The sequence below is a fragment of the Lissotriton vulgaris genome, unplaced genomic scaffold (genome assembly GCF_964263255.1).
Source record: "Lissotriton vulgaris unplaced genomic scaffold, aLisVul1.2 SCAFFOLD_2210, whole genome shotgun sequence".
NCBI classification, from domain to species: Eukaryota; Metazoa; Chordata; class Amphibia; order Caudata; family Salamandridae; genus Lissotriton; species Lissotriton vulgaris.
The window spans coordinates 165,444-188,893 of record NW_028250428.1 but is presented as its reverse complement, the minus strand read 5'-3'; the positions used below and the strand labels follow the sequence as shown (position 1 = coordinate 188,893).

The 23,450-nt window shown below is 42.2% G+C and overlaps 1 protein-coding gene across 1 annotated transcript in view; it reads left to right on the top strand.

Annotated features, from left to right (window-relative positions):
- Positions 1 to 23,450, top strand: part of LOC147663262 (acyl-CoA dehydrogenase family member 11-like) — a 281,187-nt gene that overhangs the window by 166,063 nt on the left and 91,674 nt on the right. Inside the window, exons 5-6 of the mRNA XM_086950579.1 lie at positions 12,331 to 12,448; positions 14,878 to 14,990. Coding sequence (XP_086806705.1) covers positions 12,331 to 12,448; positions 14,878 to 14,990 — 231 coding nt within the window. The remainder of the gene's footprint in view (positions 1 to 12,330; positions 12,449 to 14,877; positions 14,991 to 23,450) is intronic.

Sequence of the window (23,450 nt, the reverse complement as noted above, 5' to 3'; positions counted from 1 at the left end):
AGCGGGAATTACCTAAAATTATCGAAGATACCTATGCCGAATTAGGTAGAGATAGTTTGGGAGCTAGAGCAACGAAACCACAGCTCATGGGTGGTCCTGAAAAGGATAACACCAAGCAAGCACCTGATTCTTCCAAGAAGAAATGGGATAGCAACAAAAAACAAAAGAATAGATCTCAATCTAGGGTGGGTCTCCTCAACAGGAGCCCTCCGAAAGAAGCTACAACCTTGGGAATAATGATAAAATCAAAAAATCTGACAGGTATCAGGATACTGATAACCGTTCCTCTCATTCCTTTCAGGGTTCATCAAAAAACTCAGCGAGTGAAGGACTGTCAAAACACAGACAAGAAGAGCGTAAAAGTCCAGAGACATGCAACATGCTTCAGACTATTCTTCCAAAAAAGAAGAAAGACAAAAATCAAAACCTCAATTTAAAAAGAAGAAAGTAGCAGCCCTTAAAGTTAAACATGCCCAGAATTCTGAGGACTCAACTCTGAACGGGGAATGGGCTCTGACGATGCTAGACAGCACAGCAGAAGTAACAATAGCTCACCAGAACCTGATGGAATTTCTGGTGACAGTGGAGTTGAATGAACATATCACGGTGTAGACACCGGATACTAACCCTGGGCAATAAGCTCCGCTTTAATGGCGGAGTTTGGGAAGCTTTGTTAACTACGCAATCCATTAAAAAAAACTCAGTTCCTCCACGTAGCGGAGTAAACTATGAAACTGCACCCACCAATGCTTTGATAAAGCAACTTTACATGCTAAAAAGCATATTACCAAATCACAAAAGTGAACTTTGAAAATGATAAATATCAGGCAATGAGAGAGGTGATGATTTTGGGGTCCCCCTAACCTAGGGGGAGGACCAAGCAGACGCCTTGAACACAAAGAGCATATCATGCTGAACGATTCAGTGGTGGTCCCATCCTCCTAGGGCCACCAAGAGCACAGTTATGGGCAAAAATACAATCCTAACCAAAGGCCCTGCAAAGCATTATGGGACAAGATTAGCAGTGGGCAGTAAATATTATATTATCCACTATTAAAATAATTCTACAAAGAGCTGCAGATCAACTAGTCGTTACTAGGTGTCCCTCACGAGTCAAATGCAAAAGCATTGAAATTATTACATCAAGCTGCAGTTCAACTAGTCATTGCTAGGTGTCCCTCAAGTGAAAAGCTTTTGCATTTGACTCATGAGGGACACCTAATAATGACTAGTGGAACTGCAGCTTGATGTATCAAAAGTACTTCCTTGTTCTCTGCATACAATCTAACTGAAAAATAGATAACAATGGCACAAAGGGGAGCAAAATCTACAATGCTGCATATTGAAAAACTGGACAAGTTACCTTTCACTGTGGTAGAGTCACGATCGACAGAATGGTTAATCCATGGGCATATAACATTACCGGTCACCACTTTCCAGTTTCAGTATTTCCTAGAACAACAACAGGCAGGCAGATGTGAAGTGATGGGTAGAGAATTCATCAGGGAATCTTGGGAATTTCCGTACAGATTTCGATGCAGGAGTGGGGACATGGAAGTGTTTTTAAGCGGTACAAACTGCGAAAACTCTTTAAGAGGGTCTCTCATATGCCAGGATGTCATGCTTCACGGGGCCTGTAATGGTTCAGTTGCAAACTTAACCTGTCACTTGAAAGGGTCCCTGGATGTCGTGATTAATCCGGTGTTCAAGTTGCTCTTGAATGGGAGTTACTTGATGCCGAATGATCAAGGTTGTTGTGGGATGCTTCCAGGCATCACATATCTGTCACTTTGAACTCCAGATTTACATGTTGTATGCGACTATTGTTTCCACAGACCCACGCAGTCAGGTAGGCACTGTTATGGCCTTCATTGAATGTTTCCTTTATATGGTTTGATACTCTGAGTCGAATGATAGCCATGCTTTTACAAAAAACTGTGCCCTTAACCTCCACCCGAGAGACTTATGATCTTCAGGTCGCAAGGTCCTCAGCTGAGATACAGGTACTAGTATGCACAAACTGCCCTTTTCATTTCAAAGAAATGGTGCAATGTATCTTTAACATGTCTGATATGATGGGTATAGTACACCTATTTAAGATCATAGGTTCTGGACTGTTAAGCACCTTTCATACAGTCTTCAGAGTTATTCCCAATTTCATACACTCCGTATTCAGAAGTATTTTTGGAGGGCTTCCGCTGATCCTGTTCCTAATAGCAGGTATCCTGATTGTCATGTTTCTGCTACACAACGGACGTCCCAGGCATGAAGGAGATGGAAAAACGCTCTTGGAGCGCTGATACCGTGATCGCATGGTAATCCATATGGGCACACCGCGCCTCCACGAACTGAGTGAGTCTTGGTTCCTGTCATTTAGATCAGTCTGGATTGAGTGAGTTCTGCCTGTCCTCCGATGCCTGTTCTGCGGACAAGAATGCATGTTGGATCTCTGTCTAACACTTCCATCGGTTCCGCCAATGGACGTTGATGCTTTACTGGACCCGATAAAGGCCCATGTTTTGCTGTGTCCTCAGCGTATTCCCATGTTGATGTCTGCATCCTTAGAGCCATCACAGGATGCTTCAGTTCCTGTTGGAACGGGTACCAGCTCCTCAACATTGGCAGTGGGTACGGCAGAAGATCATCTGTGCTCGATTGACCTAATCTGTGAGGCGCTGCAGGGATCGTCATCTGCAATGGCAATCAACAGCGATGTTGCGTCTCCCAGCCAGGACACATACACATTTGGCTCATCATGTGCTGGGAAAAATGTGGCCATTTTCAAAAACAACCTAATGTGGAATTTTAAACAATAAAAAGTTTTGCTGAGCTGCATGGCTTTCAATCACTCATAGTTGTTTGAACTATATCTACGAACACATTTTAGTAAAGACTTCTATCGCTTAAACTATTATCTTAGCATTTTTTAGGACGTTTTACATTTTTAAACACTGTTTTATGGCTTTATTAGTTGTTTGCATACGCCTACAAATACGTTAGAATTGTAATATGTCATCCGCTCGGATGAGGAGTGGGTGTTATGTTTCATATAGGTATCCCAATATAGGCTCAGGTAGTCACCTAACCTTTCACCTATATTCTCCCCCACCATTACACTACATAACGGTTCTTAGGACGGACCTTTTATGTAGTTATGGTACTGCTTACAGGACGTGGGGTTTCCCTGAAAACTAGCCTCGTCTATTATGTATGAGAATTCTTGGAAACTCAGCAGGACTACTTTCTACGGCATAATAACTATGTATAAGGGTCATTTCTTCCATCATCCTAAGTCCGAAATGACACAGCAAGGTAGAACCCCTGAGGGTACCACTTTGGGTATATAAACACCATATCTTGCTGAGGTAGGCAGAGGAGAAAAGAACTTCCATGCTGAAACACTGACGCGAGACGCTGTGGTTCTTGCACGCAGGCAATCCAGCTCGCAGTGTTCATCTCAAGACCAAGATGGGGTCCCACAGTCTCTCTCTTCAGGAAATTGGGTTGATTTTATCCTAGAGAGATTCTTGGCTATCCACCTACATACATGCTAGGTACACTTGGGTACATCTAGTTAGGGTTGCATCGTAGGAGTACTCATTTTTTACTGTCATGTATTTTTATACCTGCCTGTATTCATTGTTTTGGCACTATGGTAGAAATCTACCATCCTTTTACTCTGTTGGTGCTTATAATCCTCTATATCTGTTTCTATCTAATGGTTGTTTCAGCACACCTATTTTGCACTAGAAAGATTTTGTTTCAAGAAATGCTTATTTAAAAATGTCAAAACAACAATTAATGAACAGAATGCAGAATAATGTCAGTACAGAGATCTGGGCCTAACTCCATAGTTTTTTTTTTGCTCACCATATCATTCCTGTTTGGACCCAGCCATATGCAAGTCAGTGACGGCCCTGTGCCCAGTGGGGACAGTCTGGTCTGAACTGCCAGGCCAGGTCCTCCCTGGACTGGAAACAAGCATCCTAGGACCGTTTTCGAGGTTTCACCCCTCATCAGCCATGATAGCTTGACTCCAGTGGCATGGAGATCACGGGACCAACTGCTGGGCATACCCGTCCCACTTAGGGTGACAATTACAAGTTCGGGCTGAACTGTCCCCACAAGGAACAGGGTCAAGACTGATTTACTTATGGCTGGGTCCAAACTGAAGTGGTGTGGTGAGCAAAGGAATGATGGATTAAACCCAGATCCTTGTGACTAGGGGTAAATGTTTGCATTGTCCAGCATTCCGTCCATCGATTCTTTCTTTTGCATATTGAAAAATGTCTCCACTGTTTATTCTGTGTATCTCTCTGAGACAAAGTGAGCATGAGTGACTGAGCGAAAAGTACTGTACCGTTTCCACAATCCCTGATGGGACAGAGTTGTCATGTTCGATAGTTGCCAAGAACTATTCTCTCCTTGGTAAGAGGGGTTTCTAGTGGCACTGTGAGCTAGCTGGTATACAGGCAAACATACCCGGTAGGGGTGTCTGGAATCAGTCTGGACACCAATCCCACAGTCTATGTTGTCTAAACGTGCAGATCCTATGTAGGTTTATATGAACCACACAACACTAGTTCCCTGAACTTCTTGAGGCATTCCTTACAGATAGGGGACAATATGTGCAGATGGGACCATTCTCCTCTGAACAATTCAGGGTACCTTGCGGTGTGCCACAGGGCTCATCGCTGAGCCCTACTCTTTTAATTGTCTCTGTATCCAGCAATGTGAAAGAGACAGCAGAACGTTTTAACTCCTGCATGGCCCAGATCAATGATTGGATGAAGAATAATGGCCTGAAGTTGAACTCGGGGAAAACAAAGGTCCTTCTTATGGGGAACAACACTTCCTTTTGGTCAGCGAGTTGGTGGCTGAACAAGATGGGTTCCCTTTCATCACCTGTAAGAAAGATTAGGAATTTAGGGATCATCTTTGATGACAGACTAACCTTTAAAGACCAGGTTAATGCCCTAACTTCAGTAGTGTTTTCATCTTAAATATGATTAGGAAGAGTTGCCTCTTCATTCTACTAGACCTTCAAAAAGACTGTTGTTACTGCTTTGTCTCTGTCCAAGTTGGACTATGGAAATGCACTATTTTTAAACATACAAAAAGGACTCTTGCAGAGACTTCAGGTACTTCAAATTGCTGCTGCACAAATGCTTCTGGGAATCCCCAGGCATCAATCTGTGTCCCAGGGCCTGGCCAAATTGCATTGGCTCTCAGTCGCCAAAAGGATTAAAGTTAAAATATTATGCCTAGCCTATGAAGAGTTGCACAAGGTTGATCTAGACTATTTTAGGAATCCGTTTGTCTGGTATACTCCATATAGAAATTTACAATCTTCTGCTGACTAGCTTTTGGTGGTTCCCAGAACAAAGAGAGTACACGGTGGGCTTCATTGCAGGAACAGCAAAACTCTGGATGATACTTCCCTTAAACTTTAACAGTTCCAACGTCATCTCCTTTAGAAAATCATTAAAAACCTGGCTCTTTGACAATTAGCTGCAGTACACCTATATCTAGTATCATCTTTTGCAAAAAGCAGTGCCAAGACCACTCCGGGCACCCAAGTGCTATAAAAAAACTAAAAATCAAATGAAATCATGCTATATTACTAATTTTAGTTAACCCTCAAAGGACAACACCCTACACAAAGTGAATTGTTTGTTGTTACCTGCAGAAACTATTGGGAAGTCTATTGCATAATTAACATTCAATTTACCTACAGTGGCAAATTCTTTGGCAGTATTGTTGATGTTTAGTGGCTGGATTTCATCAGCATAAGACAACATTACCCTTGTTAAGCAATCCAATCCTTGTCATGGTGGAGCAGAAACCTGTTAATTCACTTCAGAGGGTACTGAAGCTAAAAGAGCCAAGAGAGAGCAGAGAGCACATGGTATGGGAGCTACAAAGCAGCATATAAAGTTAACTGCTATGTTAAGACCTGGGCATACAATTATTCGGATTCTGGAGAAGGCCAATTGCACAAAATGTTTCTTACTAGTTCAATGCAAGCTTCCCACCTTGGTGGAACCGGTTCAGCATGTGAAGAAGTGCAAGGTTTCCCTCCTTCCTGGAACAGGTGCAGCGTGTGCAGAAGGGCAAGTTTCCCTTCTTCGTGGAACAGGGACAGCAAAAACCCCTCTCCCTGACACTGCAGCAACAGAGCCAGCTTCCTACTGTCAAAGAACAGGTAGAGCTCAGGACATATCTGTGAAACCTCCTCTCTCAAATAACAGGTACAGCACAGACTGCAGCAGCAGTGTAAACACCTGTGACTATTTGATGTGTACTGTTGGACTTGGCCCATTTCCCCCCAAACTTTTTCGCTTTTCACCCCCCTAGTTTAGGATGTTGCCCCCATGGTAAAGGAAGTTGTATAGGCCATGTGTGGTATGAGATGCCCTGTTCAATGTGTAATGTAATGCAATGGTGTGTGCACTTATTAACCCCCATAGTAAAAATGCACCCTGGTGAAATGTGGCATTTAAAATGGATGCTGTGGCTATGTGTTGTGCCACCTGACTGCAGTGGGTTAGCGGTCTAGTTGTTTGGTACCCAGCCATCCCAGAATTTGGAGGGAAAGCCTGGCACCCAGGGTGCTCTACTCTTCCCCCAGAGCCAGTTTGAACCAGTTCCCCAGAGGATTCCAGAAGCTTCTGGCACTGCCTGGTAGGTGGGGTGAGGGGCATATAAATAAGGGGGCTGTGCCCCCATGTGCTGAGACAGAGCAGGGACATGAGAGTTAGGGGCCCTGCTGCCAGGGGAAACCACCACTTGGTCCTGTGTGCTGGACCCTGCACCTAACTAACACCCCTCTGCTGTCCCCAGGGCTAGTGGAAGCCCCACTGCAGGAGTACAGGCTGCTGCACAGGAGGAGGGCCACGCTACAGCGGAGGATGGTTAAAAGCCTATCGCCCTGTCTTGATGAGTTCCCACTGACTGCTGACCTGGCCCAGTAGTGCCCGCTGCTCTGCAACCTGGCCCCGGAAGAAGGAGCGCCAGCCTAGGTCCCTGAGGCTGCTGGGACCTTGCACCACCGAGCGCTACATCTAAAAGCCCCTGAAGAGGAGAGCGCTACATTGGGGCTGGACTGGACCCCCCAGGAGGTGAGAAGCGTTACCCTGGGGCTCCTGAGGCTGTTGATGGGACCTGGCGCCTTGTGGGCGCTGCATCAGAAGTGCCCGGGGAAGAGGAGTGTCCGCCCTCCGCAACGTTGGGCTGTAAAAGCGATATACTGAGGGATCCTACAGCGCTGCGTTAAGAGGACTGTGCCCCCGAGGCGCTGTGCTGCAGAAGCGCTGCTTGGCCTAAAGGAACTGCTTCATTGTGAAGCCCTGCGGGAGCCTACCCCGTGTTTTGGCGTGCTTTTGGCCAATTGAAGCTGGCGGGTGCCTACCCCACATATTGCTGCGTTTAAAATGCCCCCTTTTGCGGGTGCCTACCCTGCTTGTGTGCCGCGACGTGCGCGCCATAAAACTAAGCGGGTGCCTACCCAGCATATGGCCAAACTTTAATATGACCCGGAATCAACGCCGCGACCCAGGGATTCGCTGTGGGCCGCCGCTCTGCCTGCGGCGACCCGAATGAAGAGTAGAGGGAGCAACTTGGAAGCCAGGCTGAGGCGGGCCGGTCTGGGGGCGTGGCTGCAGACCGAGAGGAAGCAGTCGGAAGCAAGCAGCGGCGGTGCGGGGCTCCCGTGGTGACGAAGGAGCCCCGTGTGGACCAAGGAGCCAGGCGTGAGCCTACCCCATGCTGGCCCAGAGCCCCCGAATAGCTTGGAATAAAGGTACCTCTGTATACCTAGAGGTAGCAATACTAGGGTAAAAATAGGGGTGTTATTACTTCAGAATAGGCACTGGAATTGGTACAAGGGTAATGAGGGTAACCGTACTAGGCAACAGGTAGAAGTCAAGGACAGAGGTACAGATAAAAGCATAGTTTTGATGGAAAGTGAGGGAACTGACCAGGGTAGAAGACTAGTGGCAAAGACTGAAAAAACCAGTAGAAAGAAATCCCGGAATGATGATAGCCAGGGAGGTGAAGGGGAACCTAGAAAAAATATAGACAGCAACTTGTCTTTTTCGACCAAAACAACACATTCCAGGACTGAATTAACATTTTGGGAATTAAGTTGGAGACCGCTTCACCAGAAAAAGTTTCTTTAAATGTGTTTTTTTTTCTTCAGAATCACAGGACCTACCATAAGCAGGGGTAGGCCCACACACCTGCTCAGCGCCAGGATATTCTCGCGACTGATAGTGTGCTTTGCAAATACACATAATATAACTCGATTCCGTGGCCCCCTGATGAAGCAAAATGTTGATTTCATTTGTAGATTTGGTGTTTGTGGCTGTTATTGGGGAATAAAACAAGAACTTCATGCATTGTTTCAACTTTGCTTGGCTACCATATTTAATTTAGCTGTGTTTTTCCATTTCCCCCTTGCAGACAATTTGTCTCATAAAATGGATGAAAGAGAGCATTGAGATCCATTGCTTTTTACATGGATCCCAAACCTCCATTGATATTCATTTGTATACCATAATTTAGCTCAACACATGGCTGTCTGCAAAATGGTTGCAATGAATACAAAGATTGGGACCTCATGTGCAAAGGAAGTTTATGGCCACAAGGGTCATATTGGAGCCTTTGCAACCTCAAATTGGAATTTTTAAGTATACAAAACCCAAATTGCGATTCGGTAACACTCCATGCTAATTTGAGTTAGCAAGTAAATACCAAATCAGTATTTGAAAGCGGTGTGGAAAGGGCGTCTCTTCCAAATAGTGATTCCTTAAGCTATGATGTGTTGCGACTGAAATCTTGTTGTAAAACAGTAATATTTTACCGAGTCAAAATAAGTGGTACCTAATTGCGGACGAGAAGGGGTCCCCAGTGCACCCCTTCCCCTTTGTGAATGTGCATAAAAACATTTTAGGAGCAGGCAGTAATCCCTGGGGCCATTATCTGCTACTAATAAAATTATAGTAAAATCTTACATTTTGTTAAACATATCCTGTTTTTCTGGTAGAAAAATGGGCGGAACTTAAAAAAAAAGTCTTTTTGATAAAAGCTGCTTTTTTAAAAGCAGTTACCAACGTGGTCTGCTGACCCATACCGGTCATCATGCCCATTGCGCTAGCTAATTGTGGTGGGTTGCAAATTACCTTAATGAGGTAGGTCATACTGCTACACACTGCGATTCAGTATTTTGTGAACCAACCAATACATAGCGTGGTTCTCAAAATATCAATGCTTTCGGTAGAAGATGGTGCTCAAACTGTGACTACTTTTTCCGAATCCATTATAATACATTCCAAATAAGAAACCACAAATTGCAAATCAGTATCTTGGAATATTCATATATGAGGTCCTTGGTTTCTATCATCTCCAAGCAAATAAAACAGCATATGTCAAATTAATAATATAGGGCCACATGCATCGAAATTGGAAATTGCAATGACCTAATTGTGATTTTCTGCAAATTGCAATTAGGTAATCTCAATTCCCAATGCTTGGACTCCAAGAGTTTCATATACCGATTCCTAGGGGGTCGCAAATCGACGTACCTCATTAATAATAATGAAGTAGATCGCAATTTGCGACTCATTAGGAATTGGTACATGAAACTCTTGGTGATGTTGGCCTGCTGGGTCAGCAGACCACCATGTTCATGTTCGCTTTTGAATACAGCAATCTTTTTTTTTTAAATGCAGCTCATTTTTCTTAAAGGAAAACAGGTTGCATTTGAAAAATAAAAAGTTTTCTTTGAATTTTTTAGGATCAGGCAATGGTCCGCTGCCTGCTCTTAAAAAGTTTTTACAACCATTCCCAAAGGGGAAGGGGTCCGTGGGGATCCCTTCCCATTAGCAAATGGGTTACCACCTACTTGAAGTAGGTGGTAAAATGCAAATGTTTTGTGACTGCATTCACGGTCACAAAACATTCATACATATTATTAGGATTCGCTATTTGAAAGGGAAGCCCTAAACACGCCCCTTCCAAATACCGTATCGCAAACCCTTTCGTGATTCGGTAACAGCATATCAAATCGCAAAATGGGTTTCAATACATGTAATAATACTTTTTTGCGTTCGCCCCATTTGCGAACTCGATTTTGGCTGGTACATGTGGCCCATAAAACTAAACTCCATTCCTGAAGCTCGATTCTATTTTTTCTTGTCACACAACCAATCACTATGCAATTGAACTTGCAAAGCTACAATTCATTTTAAAGTTTACATCTACGAGGATTTCGTGTGAAACAAATACATTTAGGAAGATGAGAATAATACTTCTGGACCTAAACAACCAGCACAATACAACATAATCAAATACAGTGTAAATGCAGCCTATTTAATACACAGTGGACTGATTCTATATATTTTTTTATTGAAATGTTCTTTTTATAATAATTAACATTTTTAAAAAATCAAAAAATTGTCTGGCAATTACACTTATCAGAATTTTGTTGCCAAATACAAATTTTAATACTGTCTTTCAATTTTATTACTTATTTCACAGTTTTTAAAGTTCAAGGGTAAGTCCTACGCGCGTTTCAGCTATCAGCCTTCATCAGGAAGCCATGAATATAGTTCAATCAGAACCTAAACAGGGTGCAAATAACCAAAATTCTATATCAGTGCTGTACAACGGTCCTATATACATGAAATAGCCTCTTTTACAACATGAGGCCAATAACAATCATTACAACCAACTTACATTAAAAACTACTATCCGTTACACATTCATTATATACCGCCTAACCAAATAACCCGAATGGGTTTGTGACAATTAATCGATGTCAACCAAAAATCATCACCAAGTGAACATTTAATTACAAATTCAATGAATGAAGCATCTAAAACTTATATCTAACTGCCTACCAAAATAGAAACAAATCAAGAACAAGAATTAATACAAAAGACTACGACTAGTGTAATATATACAATTAAAACTAAGAAACCCCCCACACAGTCAGGCTATGGAGACAGGGGGCCATATTATCAAGAAAGGGCGATATATTATCGCCGCAAACTGCCGCTAAAGCGGCGATAATGGGCTTGATAATATGCCCTTGTGAATTCCCATAGAAGCCCAGGTTAACACCAGCACCTGGGCTTCTATGGGAATTCACAAGGGCATATTATCAAGCCCATTATCGCCGCTTTAGCGGCAGTTTCCTGTTGATAAAATCGGCGATAATGTATCGCCCTTTCTTGATAATACGGCCCAATGTTTGTAAAGAAAAGAGGTACCCCCGCCTAATATTCCTAAACCGGGGCAAGTAGATCAAGTGTGAAACAGATACATTTACGAAGATGAGAATAATACTTCTGAACCTAAACAACCAGCACGATACAACATAATCAAATACAGTGTAAATGCAGCCTATTTAATACACAGTGGACAACAACTGATTCTATATATTTTTTTATCAACATTTTTTTAAAAATTATAATTAAAGAATCAAAAAAATCAAAAAATTGTCTGGCAATTACACTTATCAAATTTTGTTGCCTAATACAAATTTTAATACTGTGTTTCAATTGTATTACCTATGTTCACAGTTTTTAAAGTTCAAGAGTAACTTTCTGAATTCATCTATTCAAATAGCACATTTACCATGTAAAAACAACATTCAGTGATGACATTGCTTAGAATTCTGGTAAAACCTAAGCGCGTTTCGGCTAACAGCCTTCATCAGGAAGCCATGAATGTAGTTCAATCAGAACCTAACAGGGTGCAAATAACCAACATTCTATATCAGTGCAGTACAACGGTCCTATATACGTAAAATAGCCTCTTTTACAACATGAGGTCAATAACAATCATTACAACCAACTTACATTAAAAACTACTACTCGTTACACATTCATTATAAATAGCCTAACCAAATAACCCGAATGGGTTCGTGACAATTAATCTATATCAACCAAAAACCAGCCCAAGTTAACATTTGGGAATGAAGCCTCTAAAACTTATATCTAACTTCCTACCAAAATAGAAAGAAATCAAGAACAAGAATTAATACAAAAGACTACGACTAGTGTAATATATAGAATTAAAACGAAGAAAAACCTAGGAATATTAGTCTGGGGTACCTATTTTCTTTACAAACATTGCCTCTATGAGGCTTTGACATGTACCAAACCTAAATTAATTTATTTTGTTTCCTTATCACATCAGAATGACGTCTCTCTTTCTATGTTGTAATTCTGTTCTATATATCTACGTAGACGGCTGTTGATAAACAAACAACATTTATCCGGTGGTGCATTACTAGTGTGAACCTATTGTTTCTTTCTATTTTAGGCACGTGTCGTGGCCGTCCTTGACTGGGAATGTTCATCAATTGGGCCCCCTTTGGCAGATTTGGCTTACTTTTCTGTGCCTTCTGCTATGAATCCCCAAATAACCGCTGATGGTTACAGTAAGTGCATCTGTGATCACCAGGTGGAAGTTGTAAAACTTTTTTTACTTCTGTGAAATGACTTGCTATTCATAGCAGTTATATGTTTTAGATGATTAACAATTGCATTTATTGACTCTAATAAATCGCCATCTAATACAAGCAGATCGTAAATGAAACCGTGATGATTTTCCCTACAAATCAACAGTAAGGCTTTGCTCACTACTATGAATGTATCTGGAAGAAATTAGACTTAGATTCAAAATGTGAAGATAACAAGCCTCTTGTATAAAGGCAGGTACAATTCCACCACAAGATTGAGCTTGGATATAATTCTGTAGAAGAAGAATGACGGATCCTTCAAATATCAAACTACTTAACTTGAAGGGTACACCTGGGCTTTAGAGAGATCATGTTTCTTGTTTCAGTAAGGTAATTCAATTACACACAACATGTTCAGTGGTATGATGCCATGAATCCCATAGTCACAAGATTATGCATTCAAACAAGGGATGTGTCGCTCAAAGCAGCCTGTTGACACCAGTCCTCTTAATGCAATTTAATGTACCTATATGTAATTCTTGGTCCAATCTGAATGTTTTTCATGTATACCCGATCAGCTGGCCCATTTTGGATGTAGTAGAATTAAAAAGGAGGGAAGGAAAAGCAATGATCCATTCGGCTTCCAGATGAAGATTCGTATAATCAAAAGAGGGTGGAGAATGGACCACTTGTCCTGCGTACCAGGGTCATGTTTTTCGTTCTGTAAAAACCCTCATTCATGTACACAAGATGGGGCGGTTCTCCGCCTTTGTTTAACGTGGCAGCATCATCATCGGGTTTATTATGAGAATTTGCTGACCTCCACCCGGAGGAAGACCAACTGGTGTTACAGTAGGGTGAAGGGAGGGAAGGTGTCCTTGTGAAGTGAGTTTAAAATTCCCTACGCCACCTTGTCGGTACATAATTTAATGAATCAGGTGATGTGAGAAAGTAAAAACAGAGGTGCGTGCGTGCGTAGATAAAGTTACCAATCTACCGCACTGATGGTAGTCAACATGTTTCAGCCTCGTGTTTCATCTAGAGGCTTTCATCAGGACTGGTGGATTCGTAGTGGCGCGTTGTGGCGACTACTATGGGTGGTTAACTTACCACTCCATTTTTTTTAGAGTCAGGTCAGTTGTACCTCTGACTGGAAATAAAAGAAAGAAAGGTGCAATTGTGTACTTTCTTTTTTTTAACAATAAAACCTCGTGTTGATGATGCTCATGTAGGCTATTGGCCTATAGTATTGACAGACCAGTCGGTGTATTCCTAAGACTGTGATTGTATGCAAGGAAATACATTTCTGGATTGAGACGACAATTATAATAATATGTGTGATGTAGGCACTAAGGTTAAAAGACACGTCATTCGCTGTTATGGCGGCATTGGTATGTGTGTATGTTGGTAAAAACTTGAGAGTAAGACATAGTTCGAGTTAGATGTGCATGATTCTCATATGCGTGACAAATATGTGTGTTTGCGTATTGTTAAGGGCTTCATTAAGGAAGTATGGTCGCTATACCTGTCTATTCAGTATTTAAACTGTGTGTATCATGCCGCGCCTGTTTTTCGCTGTCATGATCGAAGTAAAGAGCGTGTGTGTTTTATGGCCCGTGCGCTCCCTCAATTTGACCTTTTGATTGTCATTGTGGCTGTATACATCCTCTTTTGGATCTTTCTTTACAATACAAAGTTGGAAAAACTTTACTCACAGCTAGTATGTTCATGAGGAGTGTGCACCACAAATTGCTATTACACAGAAAAAACAAAATGGGATTTTGAATGCTCGTCTGTACCTTGAGCCAAGTGGGCCAAATGCTATCTTATCATTTGGTAGCTTACTATCTGATACACATTCTGAGGTTGCTGGGAAAATAGTCTGTTCAAAATTAATCAATGCAAAATGAGGATAACCAGCATGGACCTCTTTCACAAAACTTCCTTTTTTTTACTTACATTATCAAAAATTTCAGTTATACATTCTATATAGTGATGCACAGCTAGTCCACTTACTCGTGTGTAAAGGTACACACCTACCTACCTGTTGTAATTTTCTGCAGTATACGATCAGAAAATCCAGCCCTACATATCATGCTAAAAAAATATTGTAACAAGAATATTGACAACATAAATATCATGAAGGTAAGCATGTATGGTTACGTATAGATTTTTTATACTTTACTCCACATCTGTAAATGTGGAATAAGGATTAGTAATCTACACTAACCTATATGTACTTAGTAGCTTGATATTCATGTTGCAATAAGTCTGTAGCATTCAAATGTACACAGCTAGATCCTATCCTTTCGTGAATGGACCCGTCTTTTCATTTTGCAACCACTTTCAAGGTTGTATATGTTTGTCATTAACTTACTATGTTTATTTCTTTTTCACTTGCATTCCAGAACTTGAAGATTTGATTTCAGTATATTATTGCTGCAGAAATGTTCCTCCGCTCCTAAATGAATGGAACTTCTTTCTTGCACTAGCCTTCTTCAAGATGGCTGCAAATTGCCAGGTAAAGGTCTGATTAATGCATCATGTCATCTTATTTTCCGTCATTTGATTGGCTCAAGCAGGTTGTGACTATAACTTTGGGGTTACTTCCAATTAAACTCTCATATGCACCCAACATGGGATTGCGAGTTGGATGAAAAATGCCCCATGCTTTTCAGCAAGTAGAATCTGCTCTAAATAATAGAGGCAGAATGCGCAAATGTCGATTTGCATACCCAGAATTGCTAAACTCATGCACAGTTTGTGAATAGTTATGTATTCCATCCTGTCTAGCTCAGAATTGAGTGCAGATTGAACAACAACTAATTATATCATACCTCATGCTAATGGGAAATGGGAGATGTGCAGTTTGCACATTGATGTTTGCACCACTATTGTGTTTGGGCCAATAGTCCATTAGGAAATTATATTTATTATTATTTCGATGAATTTATATATTGTAAACAATTGTTGAATGTTCTTGAATCGGGAATAGGAAAACACGGAGTATATTTTTAGTTCAATGATTAATGCTGTAACAAGTGCTGAGTAGAGTTTCTTTTAAGTAGTGTGTGCTGAAATTGATTTTGTCAACTCAAAATGTGGTTCTCCCTTCAAAATTCAATTGCCAATGTTTCTTTTTGCCAATATCTTATTTATTTAAAAACATTTAGGAAAAACATGAATTGATTTGACAACTTCAGCTACTTTTATAGTTTTTAAAAAGTTGGAATTTCTTGTCATGCAATTCTGCAAGTTATTTAGAAAATGTTAGTAAAAAAATTGAAACAAGTATTTTAGGAGTTTCAAAAGTTGCAAATATCAGCTATACAATAAAAATAAAACATTTTTGTTAAAATCCACAAAGCGTGCATCCATTCCAGCTACAACTCACAAGTACAATATTTTTGGACATCTCAAAGCGACGATCCGAATTTTATGTTTCAATCATTTCTTGTTGCGGATTAAAATATAGGGTAAATACTTCAAAAATAAGTATTAACCCATCCTGAAAAAGCTGCCCTCAACTTTAAAAAACGGAATGTAAATATATCTGAATAAAGATTTCCCCGCAGTTAATTTTACTTCTCTGAAAATCAGCTGCTAAATATCAGACTGTGAGGGGAAAGGATGTGAAAGAAACAAAATAATCCACAAAGATACTTTGTAATACCTTTGTACTTCTGAAACCGCCCCAACTCTGCTGTCCCCTTTTAGCAAGAGCACCCTCTATATATCCTTATATGGGCCAAGAAACCTCACCTCTGGCCCCTGTAATTCACTCCAGATAAAACACTGTGGCTACTTGTATAAAGAGTAACCCAGATGTCAAGTGGACTCCCTACAAAAAAAGCTTGGGATGAGTTGACATGAGAAAATGATTACTACTTCCTCAAATGTTGTAAATTGAGCCTCACTGGAAGCCTAAATATGCTCTGATCCATGAACTACCCGCTTCTTTCCAATTTCCATCAGCACTTTTGTTCTCAACAGGATATCTGGTCTTAGGTCTAGAAAGGACAGAAGCCTGTACTCACCCATCACCACTGATTTCCACTGAATCAATGCATTCATCACCTGTACTCTTCAGTCCACAGCTTGTAACATCACCATTACCATTCTACTGTCTCCAGAAGTCTTTTAAGAGGAAGACCTTGTGTCCCTGCTCAGCCTATCCCAGGACTTTCAGTATCTCTTTTCTAACCTCAGGTGGGAGAGCCTCGGGAAGGATTGGAAATGGACACCAGTTATACTGAGATGAGTGCCTCACTCATTGTCCAGGAGCGTGATATTTCAACCAACTTTAATGTGGTGTCAACTGTACTGAAACTGAGAGTGCATCTGAATGTCTGCACTGTTAAGTGCATTTATGGAGTGGAGCAATATCTTTTCACCAGCAGACACTGCTGTTCTTTCATAAGGGTCCTTTGGTAAATCTTGAAGTGATGACACCGGACACCAGAAGGTTTAAATGAGTTTATTGTCAAGTAATAAAGTTCCTCAGAGCGACGTCGAGCGTGTTCCACTAACGCCAGCCAAACACCAACTGACGCCGGTGGAACAGCGCGTCATGAACATTCTAAACTGGCAGAATCAAGGGACTGGACGCAGCCAAGTCCAAAAAGGTAAATAACACATCACTACACACCCCCCTCGCTTCACCCCAGAAAAAGAAGAGAAGAGAAGGCAAAAATGAAAAAGGAAAAGAAAAGGAAAATCATGTGAGTACATAGTCTGCCAAAAACCTTGGCGGTCACGGCAGGGCCGTGAGGAGTTAAGCCTGCAGAAGGAGGAGAGGTACTAGGTAGGAGGTGGTGGACATCTCCAGAGAAACGCTCCTGTCCTCTTTCACCCCCTCCACTTCCTCCATTTGTTTCAATTCCAACATCACTCAAAAGCCAAAACTAATTTCCACTTTTATCAGAACTTCTTCCATTAGCCTCTTCAACTTTTTGTTTGGTCTCCCTTCCTTTGCAATACAAAGCGACCTTACGCTTATTCCATTTGTTTCCATTCTCAACAACATAGTTCTGGAATACTTGCTTTACCCGTAATGGCCCCCAAAACTTGGACAGGCCACGGACTGACCTGCCATGTCTGATTTTAACTAAGCCACCAATACCGATATCAGATGCTCTACTGCTGTTGACAGTGTCTTTCTCTATGTATTAGCTGGGTGAAACAAGCCATGCAGGTGCAAGTTTAGTGCCTGGTTTTTATCCCTGCATCTTCTCAAAAGGGGAAACCCCAGTTATACTGTGCACAGTCGTACGATGCGCCCACAGCATTTAATTCACCATGTTTCTCACGTTTTTCTGGCTCTGTACTGCCAATGAAATGGTACCTTTAACCAGGCGATTGGCCCGCTCAACCATTCCATTAGCCTGTGTGTTGTACAAACTGGTTCTGTGGTGTGTGATGCCACACTTGTCAAGGAAATCTTTCATTTCTTTCTAAACCATTTGGGTCCCGTTCTCCGTGACAAGGACCAGAGGGAGACCCTCCTCTTGGAAGACCATTTTAAGTTTCTCAATGGTACTCTGAGTTGTGACCTCAGATATGAAATGCACAATGAGCCACTTAGAATGCACATCTATCATAACCAATGCATTCTTAAGATTTCATCAACACCGTGCATGGGTCCAATAAAGTCCAAGCAAACAGTACTCCATGCAGATCCAGGATCTTCAATATGGCCAATGTTGGTATTAGAACTTGTCTTGAGCCTTTTCTCGTTCTGGACACACACCTCACAATATACCACCCATTCATTTATCTCCTCATCCATACAGGGCCACCAGAAGTTTTCTCTAACACGTTTCTTTGTCAATGTTTGTCCGAGATGCCCTTCATGAGCCAATGCTATTATCTTGCATCTGACAGCACAAGGTGGTGCAAATTTGTCACCCCTCATGAGTATTTTTAGACTCAGACATACTGAGCTCGTCCAGTATTTTGACAAAAGATTTCACACAGGGCCCCACTGTACTTTCCCTCCGACTTCCATTGATCAACATGCATTCCACCTCCTTAAGGGTGGAATCTTTCTCCATACCCAACTTCAACTCCTCTGCATTTACTGCTCTTCCGACACATTTTACCACATCACCAAGGATTCCACGGCTCCTTCTTGCTCCCAATCACTGCTTTCAGTCACACCGACTCCCTTGTGTAGAGATAATCTGGACAGACAGTCCGCCTGTGCGTTTCTCCATCCAGGTATGTGAGTCACCTTATACCTGCATTCCTGCAAACGCGATACAAGTCTGGCTAACCTTGCTGACCCTTTCCCAGCACCACCTGGGCTCAGCACTTTGACTAATGGCTTGTGGTCTTTGCGGATGCAGAATTCAATACCCCACAAGAAAGTCCTGAAATGTTCCACTGACCATGCAGCAGCCAGAGATTCGCGCTCTAGTACTGAATAGTTGCACTCATACTCTGTCAAAGTGTGGGATATGAATGCAATTATTATCTCCCGCCCCTTAAAGTTTTGGAACAGGACAGCCCCAGACCACAAGCACTGGCATCAACAGTGAGAAAAGTAGTGAGTTTGGTGTTAACCCCTTCCATGCTCATGACGGAACGGTTCCGTCATGAGCATCAGTCGAGCTGTGCTTATGACGGAACCGTTCCATCATGACCACGCCTGTTTTCATTAGGGCTCAGCACCGGGGGGGAATCGGGGCCGCACGGAAGAGGTTAAATGGTGCTAGGACTCCTGCTTCACAAATGTTTTTTTTTTTTGCTCAAAAGCAACCTGCTGCTCCTCCCCCATGAAAAAGAACATCCCTTCTTCAACAAATCGCTCAGGGCCTCAGTCTTGGTAGCAAATGAATTAACACATTTTGCATAATACTCAATTAAGCCCATGAAGGACATCAGTTTGTCTTTGTCATTGGGAACAGGTGTGTCACGTTTTGCTTCAATCAGGTGAACTTTGGTTCGAAAATCCTTACCTGGGATGGTATGTCCCAGGTACTCCATCTCTTCCACCAGAAATGTACATTTTTCTTTTCCTAGAGGTAGGCCCGCCTCCCCCAGCCTACCCAAGACTTTACTCAGACACTTGTTGTGTTCTTCAATTGACTCCCCGAACACGAGGATGTCATCTTGAATTTTTTTTACTTTAACACCCTTCTACACCTCTGTCACGATGCACTGAAAGACGCTAGCTGCGGCTGACAGCCCAAATGGCAGTCTCCTGAAACGAAAGGTTCCCTCCATGGTGATGAAAGACGTGAGATTCCTACTCTCCTCGTCAAGTTTGATCTGGTTGTAAGCACTCTTCAAGTCAAGTTTTGAAAAATACGCTACAACGAAAGACGCCACGCGATGGAGCCGGACGAAATCCACCCTTAAAATTTCAACTATACCGGGCTACCTTACCTGAGTGACTTTGATATTGAAAATACAGTGCCCTTTATTAAATGAGAATAAAAACACATGAAGAAGTAGGGGAGATTTCCTTGAAGATACCCAGTATTAATTGGACTGGACGAAAGGATAGATTCCTACATTTACATTGTAAGAAGAGCTTTCTTTATTTGCCCTGAAGAAGTCCGTGGAGGACGAAACGCGTTGGCTACAGTGCTTTATGAAGATTAAATAAAGATTGAACTTCAAAAATAACATCATTGATTCTGCTACTGAATGCTTCACTACTGTGATTTACAAACTGTGGTTACTATTGTATGTATTTTATGAAAAAGAAATGTGTGTGTTGGATCAATATTGATTAAAATTGAAAGTTGGGACAATTGGTTGTCCTTGGAGATTTAGGGGACTTAGGATAGGTGCAATTGTACTTAGACCCCTTTCCCCAGTTTGTTTGCTCTCAAGTTTTGAAAAGTACTTACCACCCTCGAACAATATTAACAAGTCAGTAATATTGGGGAGGGAAAAAGTGTCAGTTACAATGTGCTGATTAAGACTGCGCAAGTCCACACATAGTCTCAACTTGCCATCACTCTTTTGACTGATAACCACCGGAGAGACCCATTCGGTGGCTTCCACCGGTTCAATGACACCATTTTTTTGCATTTGGACTAACAATTGTTTCACCTCCTCCCATACTACAACGAGTACCCTTCTAAGTTTGTGTTTGACGGGGGTGGTACCCTTCCTCAAAATAATTTTGTGAGTGTACCCCTTTAGTTCACCAAGGCCTTTAGTGAAAACATCTTCCATTTCTCTCAAGATCTCATCAGTAGTCATATTGAACAAGCTGTTCCTCCGAGTTTGTGTATATGATTATGTGCAAGTCAAATTGATGTCCCCAACCAAGAATGGGAGGACCATTCTCCGCAACATAACCTTTGCCCATTGTACATCTTGACTTATATATAATGGGTGCAGTGAAAAACCCAAGAACATCGATCCGCTCTCCTTGGTAACCTCTTGGATCTATATCTTTAGGTTCAAGGACAACTCCGGCCACTTCCTTTTCCCCATCCATTTAGGCACTATGGTGTACAAAGATCCACAGTCCACCATCAGTTCTACTTGTTTGCCTTTAATGTTAAATTCAGCTTTGGTACGTTGTTTTTTCCTGTCAATACCGTTGCCATGTAGAACCATCAATACACGTTCATAACCATCACCGTCTGAACTTGAATCTTCTGCAACAGCAACCCTTGACCTTTCTGTTGTCTTACACATCCTAGCATTGTGTCCCCTTCGTCCGCACTTTATGCAGTCTTGATTGCTTGCGAAACACCACTTAGAGTCGGTTGTGTGTACTAAACTGCAACATCTCATACAACCTTTCTGTTTCATTCCTTTTCTTATTTTGGCGTTGGTTTTATTTGACGTAGACTTATTTTGCTGATCTTTACGCCCTACCGCTGCGACTTCCTCCATCATGGCATTCTTTTTGCTCATAACCAACATACATTTCTCTGACTCTTCAACTACTTTAGCAATTTGCAGCGCATCCTTTAAAGTTGGGTTTTTGGCTACCCACAATCTCTCTTGCGTTTTTCTGCTGTGACATTGCACAATGAACTGGTCGCGAATAAGTTCATCTGTCATTTGTCCAAAGTTGCACTTGATAGACAATTCTCTCAATACTGATACAAACTCCTCCACAGTTTCATCCTGCTTCTGTGACCTGGTATAGAACTTTTACTGAGAATACGATGTTCTCCTCCTTTGCAAACCTTTTCTCGAGGCGTTGTTTAGCTCCCATGAATACATCCTCCACCGGTTCATTATTATTTCCCAACATCTGTGATAAATATTTAAAGATGGGATGTGCTTCTTTTCCCAAAGTACCCAGTAGGAGTGCTTGTTTTCTCGCTAGGTAGAATTCTACGCCGTTAAAGATATGATATAATTTTCAAACAGGTCGATCCATTCCTCCCAAGGCATAGAAGGTTGCCCAGGTTGGGCCATGAATGATGGCGGAATTACTGTAGAAGAACTTGCCATGACGTTTCTAAATTACTGTTAGCCTTCAAAACAAATGTTTCTTTTAATGCAGGAAAGAATGTAATTCTCCCAGAATCCACAAGATGGCTCTCTCTTGCTGATTATCTTCCCTCATCAACCAACATGCTTCACTAATGTACGTCAGCAGAATCGTGACAGAGCAGATACAATGGCTTAAACTTCAGTAAATGTGCTCCCCGCATGCAGCGCTGACCGTAGAACAGATGCGTTCCTTACAACTGCTCCCTACCTTCCTTAGTCAGCTGCTCTTAAACACCACACGCGCTTCACTGTCATCGCGCGTCTCCTGAAAAGATTCTCCCTCACGATCCCACAGTGTGTCTCGCACTGGAAAAGGTGCCAGAAATTCAGGTTCTCGTAACGCCTCCCTGCCAGTGCGTTAAATTCTTCCATTGAATCGCTCTTCAGCAGCTGCTAATAAACTGAAACGCGCTTTATTTTCTACGCGCGTTACACTTGAAGGAAATCTTCTTCACGCATCTTAGATGTGACTTGCAACTGTGAGAAATATTTCCTCTCATAAATCTTCCTGACATCGCTCCACACACAAATCCTTCCCTCTCTTTGCAGCGTTTAACTGACGCCGGTGGAACAGCGCGACGTGAATATTCTGAACTGGCAGAATCAAGGGGCCGGACATAGCCAAGTTCAAAAAGGTAAATGACACATCACTACAAATCTCTCAGACTGGACTTGGTAACTGTTGTGTGGCCTGGAAAGTCATTTTCACTCCTCACCCTTCCACCTTTCAGTCATGGGGGCTTACTGTACTTAAAGGCTCAATTCCCAGAGCCTGCATTTTAAGGACCTGTGGAGCCTTCTCCAAAATGCAGCAGTGGTGGCTAAATCACGCTGATTGGGGGTCTGCGTACAGGGTAGGCAGACCAGAGATGGGTTTAAAAGAGTATCACAAATGGACGCTACAACATGGGACCCCTGCTGCAGACCACAAGATAAAGGTTGTATTGTTTAACAGGATGCTGCACATGGGTATCTAAATTCGTTAGTAAAAACTCTTACCATAGCTATAGTATAGCTATAGTTTAACTGTGATGCCCATAGTGTCCTATGCCACTCACCACCACTTCTGTGATTACTGTGTGCCCTGTGCTCCTCAGCCCAAACAATCCTCTAACTCAGAGCCCGGGAAAACCATATGCACAGTCAGGGTCGGATTGGGATCACAATTCGGCCCGGGCACTGACGAAAAAAGTGGCCCACATTCAAGAGGCGTGACCCATATTTAAGGGGCGTGGCCCACATTCAAGGGGCGTGCTCTTTCATGAAACACCATTTGCACAGACAAGGAATGAAAGTGGGAGGATACTGTTCTTGCACACGACACAGGGCCAAGGTGACAATGGCCTACATGCTGAGCAACTAAAAAAAATAGCAAGGCCCCTTTTTGACACAAAATTATTCCAGCCCTCCAGCACAGGAGCACCTGAAAAACAGCAAAGCCCCTGCTATTACTAACCTACTCAGCCCTCCCCAGACCTTCAGTTCAGGGGCACATGAACAGAGGTAA